Source organism: Erinaceus europaeus, chromosome 17, assembly GCF_950295315.1.
Source record: "Erinaceus europaeus chromosome 17, mEriEur2.1, whole genome shotgun sequence".
Lineage (NCBI taxonomy): Eukaryota > Metazoa > Chordata > Mammalia > Eulipotyphla > Erinaceidae > Erinaceus > Erinaceus europaeus.
The window spans coordinates 4,452,273-4,461,849 of NC_080178.1; the positions used below are offsets into that span (position 1 = coordinate 4,452,273).

General features: G+C 60.8%; 1 protein-coding gene across 2 annotated transcripts; it reads left to right on the forward strand.

Annotated features, from left to right (window-relative positions):
* Positions 1–3,309: 3,309 nt before the first annotated feature.
* MEN1 (menin 1) lies at positions 3,310–9,370 on the forward strand. Of its 2 annotated transcripts, none has more exons than XM_060176112.1 (10): positions 3,310–3,483; positions 3,752–4,212; positions 5,320–5,528; positions 5,689–5,817; positions 6,012–6,052; positions 6,129–6,216; positions 7,310–7,446; positions 7,657–7,792; positions 8,217–8,381; positions 8,463–9,370. In XM_060176112.1, exons 2-10 carry the CDS (start codon positions 3,768–3,770, stop codon positions 8,949–8,951), a joined length of 1,839 nt encoding a protein of 612 aa, XP_060032095.1. In that variant the 5' UTR covers positions 3,310–3,483; positions 3,752–3,767; the 3' UTR covers positions 8,952–9,370. The 2 variants fall into 2 exon arrangements, with proteins under 2 accessions (XP_060032095.1, XP_060032094.1); XM_060176111.1 differs by having other exon boundaries at positions 3,310–3,471.
* Positions 9,371–9,577: the final 207 nt, after the last annotated feature.

The following is a 9,577-nucleotide window of genomic DNA, read 5'->3' on the forward strand; positions in this document are numbered from 1 at the left end:
AAAAAATATATGTATATATATTTACTTAAAATTTTAAAATATTTATTTATTCCCTTTTGTTGTCCTTGTTGTGTTGTTGTAGTTATTATGTTGTTGTTTTTGGTGTCATTGTTGTTGGGTAGGACAGAGAGAAATGGAGAGAGAGGGGAAGATAGGGAGGGGGAGAGAAAGACAGACACCTACAGACCTGCTTCACCGCCTGTGAAGCGACTCCCCTGCAGGTGGGGAGCTGGGGGCTTGAACCGGGATCCTTATGCCGGTCCTTGTGCTTTGCACCACGTGTGCTTAACCCACTGCATTACTGCCTGACTCCCCATTGATAATTTTTAAAAAGGTTTATTTATAGGGGCTGGGTGGTGGGGCACCTGGTTGAGTGCACATGTAACAGTGTGCAAGGACCCAGGTTTGAACCCCGTAGCCCCCCATCTGTAGGGGGAAAGCTTTGTGAGTGATGAAGCATTGTTGCAGGCGTCTGTCTCCCTCCCTTTCTCCCTTAAAAAATTTTTTTTCTTTTCATATTTATTTATGGGGGTCGGCGGTAGCGCAGTGGGTTAAGTACATGTGGTGCAAAGTGCAGGGACCGGCATAAGGATCCTGGTTCGAGCCCCCAGCTCCACCTGCAGGGGAGTCGCTTCACAGGCAGTGAAGCAGGTCTGCAGGTGTCTGTCATTCTCCCCCCCTCCCCGTCTTACCCTCCTCTCTCCATTTCTCTCTGTCCTATCCAACAATGACAACATCAACAACAGTAATAACTATAACAATAAGACAACAAGGGCAACAAAAGGGAATAAATAAATAAATATATATAAAAAAACTTCAAATCAATAGTAATTCCTTTAGAGGTGTTTATTCCCTTATTCACTCAACAAGCATGGGTGCCTACCCTGGGTCAGGCACTGAGATCTAGGCACTGGGCTGCAAGCAAGTATAACAAGATTCTTGCCTTCCTTCATCTGTGGTTTTACTCTCTCCTTCTTACCGCTGTGGTTTTCACCCCACATCCACAAACCTAGTCTACTCATGAGAAGACACAGCCAATCCAAACTGAGAAACATTCTGCAAAAAGAAGTGACCAGCACTCCTCAAAAGTGTCAAGGGTCTGCCCAGGGAGGTGGCAAAGTGGGTGAGGTGTTAGACTCTCAGACAGCAGGTCCTGAGTTTGTTTTGCTTTACCTTTTTTTTTAAAAAATTTTATTTATTTATTAATGAGAAACATAGGAGGAGAGAGAATGGACCAGGCATCACCCTAGTACATGTGCTACCGGGGATTGAACTCATGACCTCATGCTTGAGAGTCTGATGCTTTATCCACTGCGCCACCTCCTGGACCACATTGCTTTACCTTTCTATTTGATAGGACAGGGAGAAACTGAGAGGGGAAAATGCAGCATCAAATGTGTCACAGTAATACTCTGGTTCTCTCATAAATATGTTTTTAAAATTTCTTTATTGGGGAATTAATGTTTTACACTCAACAGTAAATACAATAGTTTGTACATGCATAACATTTGCCAGTTTCCCATATAACAATATAACCCCCACTAGGTCCTCTGTCATCCTTCTTGGACCTGTATTCTCCCCACCCCCCCACCCCCACCCCCAGAGTCTTTTACTTTGGTGCAGTACGCCAATTCCAGTTCAGGTTCTACTTGTGTTTTCTTTTCTGATCTTGTTTTTTAACTTCGGCCTGAGAGTGAGATCATCCCATTACTCATCCTTCTGTTTCTGACTTATTTCACTTCACATGAATTTTTCAAGGTCCATCCAAGATCGGCTGAAAACGGTGAAGTCACCATTTTTTACAGCTGAGTAGCATTCCATTGTGTATATAGACCACAACTTGCTCAGCCACTCATCTGTTGTTGGACACCTGGATTGCTTCCAAAATAAATATTTTTAAAAAATTGTTATTATCTTTATTTATTGGCTAGAGACAGCCAGAAATTGAGAGCAAAGAGAGTAATAAGAAGGGAAAGTGGGCTGGCTGGTGGCGCACACGGTCGAGCACACATTTTACAATGTGTAAGGACCTGGGTTTGAGCCCCCGGTTCTCACCTGCAGGGGAAAGCTTTGCGAGTGGTGAAGCAGTGCTGAAGATGTCTCTCTCTCTGTGTCGTTCCCGCTTTTCCCTTTTTTGCCTCCAGGGTTATTGCTGGGGCTTGGTGCCTGCACTACAAATCCACTGCTCCTAGAGGCCATTTTTCCTATTTTGTTGCCCTTGTAGTTGTTATTGTAATTATTGTCCTTATTGTTGGGTAGCACAGAAAGAAATGGAGAGAGAAGGGGAAGACAGAGAGGGGAGAGAAAGTTAGACACCTACGGACCTGCTTCACTGCTTGTGAAGCCGCTCCCCTGCTACCGCCCCGCTCCCTGATTTGAAGTTTTAATTGATACTGAAAAAGAGACATTTACTTATAAGAGAGACGGAGAGAGAACCAGAATATCACTCTGGTACACGTGTTACCAGGGATTTAGCTGAGGACCTCCTGCTTGGAGCTCCAAGACTTTATCCGCTGCACCACCTCCCTGGCAGCTGATTTATACTGAAATGCACGAGAAGTTGCTGGTTCAGGGCAGGGGAGATAACATAATGGTTATGCAACGAGATTTTTCTTGTCTGAGTCTCCAAAGCCCCATCCATGTTCAATACCCCACACCACCATAAGCCAGAACTGAGCAGTGCTATGGGGGAAAATAAACTTTCATGGAAGGATGATCGAGACCAGAGCACCGTGTTTCAGAGCCCACCATCAGTGCTGGGATAAAACCCATGGCCTCCAACATGCCAGCCCTGCACTCCTCTGTTGAGCTATCTCCCCTGCCCTCTGATGGGAAACTTTTCGGTGTTGCTGTTATAAGCACTCTCCGACCACGCTGTAGTTCTCCGACATTATGCCTTCAGTGCCGCGTGTCCCGAGTCTGGCTGCAGGACGCTGAGCTAATGCACCTTTACCCTGGTGACTAGCCATCCGCTGGCCCTTCGGATGCGGATGCTCCTCTCTGCACATGTCGGGGGGTTTGCTCACGGCCAGAACTGGGGGAGCGCTGCCCGGCGGCCGCAGGCTCACAGACCCCGGCGGGCAGGCGACCTCGGGTGTGACCGCACCCCGCCCCCTGCAGCCCACCTGCCGCCGCACCCGCCCGCGCGAGGTGCCCCATCGCCCAGGAACTACATTGCCCAGAATGCCCCGCGGCCGCCAGCCACCTGCCCGGCGTGGACGGGAGCGACCAATCCCCGCGGCCCTCCCGAACGGGACGCCGTCGCCTTCGCGTCCCTCCCCCACCCCGGGGCGCCGGGACGGCGGGACAGTCGCTCCCATCAGCCCTCGCGGGCCGGGCCTCCATTTGCGGACCCGGCCGGCGGGACGACGGAGCGGTCCCCGGACTCCATTTCCCGGCAGGCCGCGCGGCGCGGGACTGCATTTCCCAGCAGGCTCCGGGCGGCGGGCGCCGCAGTGCCTTGTGTGGGATGTAAGCGCGGAGGTGGGCGCGGGGGACCCAGGCCCGGGCGCGCCTGGGGGGTCGCGGGGCTCGGCCCGGGGGCGCCTCCCGGATACGCCCTCGGCGGCCGTGGGGTCCGGCCGTGGAGCGGGGCCGGAGCAGCCCTTGAGGCTCCCGGGGGCGCACCCCCTGGGGGGCGGCGGGGGCCGGGGAGGCCTGGGGCCGCGGCCGGGGGGCGGGGGGGGGGAGAGCGGGCCGGGGGTGGCGGGGTCCCCGCGGCCCCCAGACCCTCGGTGCCGCTCGCCCGCAGGCCGAGGCCCGCCGCCATGGGGCTGAAGGCCGCCCAGAAGACGCTGTTCCCGCTGCGCTCCATCGACGACGTGGTGCGGCTGTTCGCCGCCGAGCTGGGCCGCGACGAGCCCGACCTGGTGCTGCTGTCGCTGGTGCTGGGCTTCGTGGAGCACTTCCTCGCCGTCAACCGCGTCATCCCCACCAACGTGCCCGAGCTCAGCTTCCAGCCCAGCCCCGCGCCCGACCCCCCCGGCGGCCTCACCTACTTCCCGGTGGCCGACCTGTCCATCATCGCCGCGCTGTACGCGCGCTTCACGGCGCAGATCCGCGGCGCCGTCGACCTGTCGCTGTACCCGCGCGAGGGCGGCGTGTCCAGCCGCGAGCTGGTGAAGAAGGTCTCGGATGTCATCTGGAACAGCCTCAGCCGCTCCTACTTCAAGGACCGGGCGCACATCCAGTCCCTCTTCAGCTTCATCACAGGTGGGCCGGGCCCCAGCTTGCCGGCAGCCCGGGCGGCGGGGGTGGTGCCGGGTGGCGCCCGGCCGCAGACACCCCGGGAAGGGCAGCCCGCCCGGGGCAAGCGGCCCTCCGCCCCCAGCCTTGGCGCGGCAGTTTCTGTTCTGCACCGCGGTGGGAGGCCCGGAGAGCCGCCGCGGGTTCGGGGGAGGCGGGGAAGCATGCAGGAGCAGAGGGTGGGTGGTCCGGGAGGTGGCGCGGCGGAGAAAGCATTGGGCTCTCGAGCAGGAGGTCCTGAGTTCGGGTCCCCGGTAGCACATGTGCCAGAGTGATGTTGGGTTCTTTCTCTCTCCTCCTGTCTTTCTCCTAAATAAATAAATTTGTGGGAGTCGGGCGGTAGCGCAGCGGGTTGAGCGCACGTGGCGCAGAGCGCAAGGACCGGCATAAGGATCCCGGTTCGAGCCCCCGGCTCCCCACCTGCAGGGGAGTCGCTTCCCAGGCGGTGAAGCAGGTCTGCTGCAGGTGTCTGTCTGTCTCTACTCCCCCCTCTCTCCACTTCTCTCTGTTCTATGCAACAACGACAACAATAATAACAACAACTACAACAACAATGAAAAACAAGGGCAACAAAAGGGAGAATAAATAAATATTTTTTTAAAAAAAGAACTGATGGTGACAGTGTCCCCGCTTTTGGGTGGGGGGAATCCCACATAAAATGAGGACAAGACAGGCGACACGCGCCAACACCTGCACCCTTCTCACCTACCTGCCCCCTCCCGGCCCCTGGGGAGGAGGAGCCTCCCTCTGTGGTAGAGAGAGAGGAGGGGTGGGCTCACCCGAGGACACTTGAAAGCAGAAAATGAAATGGCATCTGGACGTGAGCAGGTGGGGCTGACCTGAGGGCAGTAGGCGGGCCGGGTGTGTGGTGTGGCACGGGGGGGGGGGGGGGGGGGGGGGCGCACCTGCCTCCACGGCCTGGCGGCACCCCCGGGGCTCTGCTGGGAAGGCCGGGCGCCAGCAGCTAGGAGGGAGCCGGGCTGGAGCGGCTGGGGTCGGCCCTCGCTGGGGGTGATGGTGGGAGGGAGCTGGGCCCCTCACCCCAGGGTCGCTCAGGACCCCTCTCTCCCGCAGGCACCAAGCTGGACAGCTCCGGGGTGGCTTTCGCGGTGGTGGGGGCCTGCCAGGCCCTGGGCCTCCGAGATGTCCACTTGGCCCTGTCTGAGGACCACGCCTGGGTGGTGTTCGGGCCCAACGGGGAGCAGACGGCAGAGGTCACCTGGCACGGGAAGGGCAACGAGGACCGCCGGGGCCAGACCGTCAACGCGGGAGTGGCCGAGCGGGTGTGGCCCGGTCCCTGCCCCTTTCCACCACCCCAGTGCCACCCAAGGGCCCTTGGCTGGGCCACGCCTCCTCCTCCTCCTGCCGCCTCCTTCCCTCCTTCCCAGCCCAGGCGGGAGGCGGGGGAGGCACGCGGGGGACACTGCTTCCTCTTCTCCCAAGAGCTGGCTCTACCTGAAAGGGTCGTACATGCGCTGTGACCGCAAGATGGAGGTGGCTTTCATGGTGTGTGCCATCAACCCTTCCATCGACCTGCACACGGACTCCCTGGAGCTTCTGCAGCTGCAACAGGTGAGGGGCCCCCAAGTGGGAGGGGCAGAACTGGGGGGGACCCCAACACTTCCTGAGCCTTCACTGCCCTTATGAAACTCCCCGCCTGGCCTTCCCACCCGCCTGGCCTTCCCACCCGCCTGGTGGACCCCAGTCTGTCCACAAGATGAGGACCCCTCCGCGCCCCCCCCTCACACTCTTCTCCTGGCCCCTAGAAGCTGCTTTGGCTGCTATATGACCTGGGACATCTGGAGAGGTCAGCAGGGGCAGGGCTGGGTTTGGGTGTGGCCGGCTGCGGGCCGGGTGCCCCTGGACTCACTCTGCGTTCCCAGGTACCCTATGGCGCTGGGCAACCTCGCGGATCTGGAGGAGCTGGAACCCACCCCCGGCCGGCCAGACCCCCTCTCTCTCTACCACAAGGTGGGGATCTGGGGGGGTGGGCACAGAGGGAGACTCCTCATGCCTGGGGGCTCCTCCTCCCTAGGGGCCGGGAAGGGGTGGGTAGGTGAGAAGGGTGCAGGTGTTGGAGCGGGGATACTGTCACCACAGTTTTTTAATATTTCCACACTGAAGAGTATAATTAGATAGGAACGTACTCAATCACACCGAGTAGAGATGTCCTATTTTTTTTCTTTTTTTATTCATTTATTTATTTGGTAGGACAGAAGAATTGAAAGGGAAGGAGGAAATAAAGAGGGAGAAAGAGAGGGGCCAAGGTGGTGATACACCTTGGTTACGCACACACACCACAGTGCTCAAGGAGCCAGGTTTAAGCCCCTGGTCCCCACCTGCAGGGGGAAGGCTTCACCAGTGGTTGAAGCAGGGCTGCAGGTGTCTCTCTGTCTCTTCCTCTCTCTCTTCCCTCTTTCCATTTCTCTTTGTTTCTATCCAACAATAAGTAAAAAGTAATTAAATTGAAGAGAGGGAGAAAGAGACATCTGCAGCCCTGCTTCACTTCGCATGAAGCTTTCCCCCTGCAAGTGGGGACTGGGGCCTTGAACCCCGGTCCTTGTGCATGGTACTGTGTGCCACCAGCCTGGTGCGTCACCAACCGCCCAGCCCAGGCAAGTCCTGTTTTCAGAGAGGGAAACACTGGCCCACCTTGAGAAGCAGCTGGGCTTCTCCGAGGTCTTCTGCGTCCTCGACCACAGGGTGGGGAAGCCTGTCTGCGCCCTCAGCCCTGCCCGCCTCTTCTGCTGCCTCTGCGCTGAGCGTAAGAGCTCAGAAGGGTGTCGGCTTGGCGCGCGTGGGGGGGGGGGCAGGGACTTTGGGCCCGACTTGAAGGACTTTGGTGTTAAGGAAGGAAGGATGCCCAGTTTAGAGCGGGGTCTCTGTACGGGAACCTTCCTCACCACCCTACCCTCTGCTGTCTGCCAGGGGCGTCGGAGCATCTGGGAGAGAGGCCGGCAGGAAGTGGAGACGGGGTGGGTGGGAGGCGGGCCCCTCCCTTTGCCCTCTGGGCTGTCACCGTGGGGGCAGCGGGGTGGCGACCTGAGAGCCCCTTCCCGCGCAGGGCATCGCCTCCGCCAAGGCCTACTACCGCGACGAGCACATCTACCCGTACATGTACCTGGCGGGCTACCACTGCCGCAACCGCAACGTGCGGGAGGCCCTGCAGGCCTGGGCCGACACGGCCACCGTCATCCAGGAGTGAGGCCCGCAGCGCCCAGCCCACCCCTCCCCTTCCTCCGCCCCCTGCAGCAGCCCCTCCTCCTTCCCTCTCCTGACCCGCCCAGAAGGCGCCCTTCCTTACAGAGTGACCCCCAGGGAAGGAGACCTAGGTTCCCTGCCCTCCCCCAGGTCCCCCAGGGGCACCCTGCCGGCCCGCACACAGCACCCTGTGCCCCCCGCACCCCCCAGCTACAACTACTGCCGTGAGGACGAGGAGATCTACAAGGAATTCTTCGAGGTGGCCAATGACGTCATCCCCAACCTGCTGAAGGAGGCCGCCAGCCTGCTGGAGGCTGGGGAGGAGCGCCAGGGGGAGCAGACCCAGGTGCCTGGCCTGGTCTGGGGGCCCCTCGGGAGGGGGGCTGCCTTCCCTCCTGGGCTGAGAGCGGCTCTTCAGCTAAGTGGGCCAGAAGCACCCTCATTTGGTTGAGAGATCGGGGTGCGGTAAGGGGTGGTCCCCCAGTCCCCAGCAAGCCTGGTGTTGACAGGTGGGGAGGTGCTGATATGTCAGCTGTCCCCCCGCCGCCCCCCCTTCTGGGGCCTGGGCTGACCTAAGGCTTTTGTTTTCGTGAGTCGTTGCCAGACAGACCCCCCAACCCTAGAGCTCTCAGGGGTGAGCCTGGGACTCAAACCTGGTACTGTCAGCTGGCAAAGCAGGCGCCCTCCCGACTGAGCTGCAGAGTTCTCACCAGTCAGCCCCCGGGGTCTGACCTGCACGCCCCCCCCGCCCCCCCCCGTCCCCTGCCCAGGGCCCCCAGGGCCAGGGCTCGGCCCTCCAGGACCCCGAGTGCTTCGCCCACCTGCTGCGCTTCTACGACGGCATCTGCAAGTGGGAGGAGGGCAGCCCCACGCCCGTGCTGCACGTGGGCTGGGCCACCTTCCTGGTGCAGTCCCTGGGCCGCTTCGAGGGGCAGGTGAGCTCGCGGGCCGGGCCGGCGGGGAGGCCGGGGGAGGGGCCGCCCCCCGCCGAGCTCACTGCCCCCCGCCGGCGCCAGGTGCGGCAGAAGGTGCGCATTGTGAGCCGGGAGGCCGACGCCGCCGAGGCCGAGGAGCCGTGGGGCGAGGAGTCCCGGGAAGGCCGGCGGCGGGGGCCCAGGCGCGAGTCCAAGCCCGAGGAGCCGCCCCCGCCCAAGAAGCCCGCGCTGGACAAGGGCCCCGGCCCCGCCCCGGGCGCGGCCCCCGCCCCTCCCCGCAAGCCCCCGGCCGCGGCCACGGCCCCCCTCACGGCGCGGGGCCCCGAAGGCGGCGGCGCCACCCCGGCCCCTGCGCCCGCCGTGTCGCCGCCCCCGGAGGGCCCGGTGCTGACTTTCCAGAGCGAGAAGATGAAAGGCATGAAAGAGCTGCTCGTGGCCACCAAGATCAACTCCAGCGCCATCAAGCTGCAGCTCACGGCGCAGTCGCAGGTGCAGATGAAGAAGCAGAAGGTGTCTGCGCCCAGCGACTACACGCTCTCCTTCCTCAAGCGCCAGCGCAAGGGCCTCTGAGCCGGGCAGGGCCCCCAGGGCAGACTCCGCCCCGGGCCCGGCAGGGCCCCCTGGCGCCCCTGGCAGGTCGACCCCACCTGGCCCATAGGTGTGACTCGCCTGCCCCCCGCCAGGGACCCCAGAGCCTAAGAAGCACAGGTCCTCCTTCGGACCCCGGACCCCGCTGCTCTGAGAACTTGTCCGCACTTGAGAATTCCAGCCCTCGGGAGTACAAGCCCCCTGCCTCCCCGCCCCCACCCAAGCCCCCAGGACCCAGTGCCCCGCCCGGCCAGTGGGAGCCGCCTCCCTTCGCCCCTTCGTGACCCCACCTGCTCCCGGCCCTGTGGGAACCGCCTCGCGGGGACCCCAGAGGAAACCTGCGGGGGGGGGGGGGGCGTTGCGAGTGGGTGGGGCCCAGTCGCTTCCTCTTTTGTACATAGATTTATTTTTCAGTTCTAAGGAAGATGAATACATTTTGTAAAAAAAAAAAAAAAAGTGTTGCGTTTCATTGGGTGACCGTGGGTGGGGTGGGGTGGGGTGGGGTGGGGTGGGGGGCGTCAGCCCGGCAAGTCGGGGCTTTGGGGCGGCCCCCTCTCTCTGCCCTCCGACCCTCGGGCTCCCCCTGCTGGAGCGCCGGGGACTAGCGG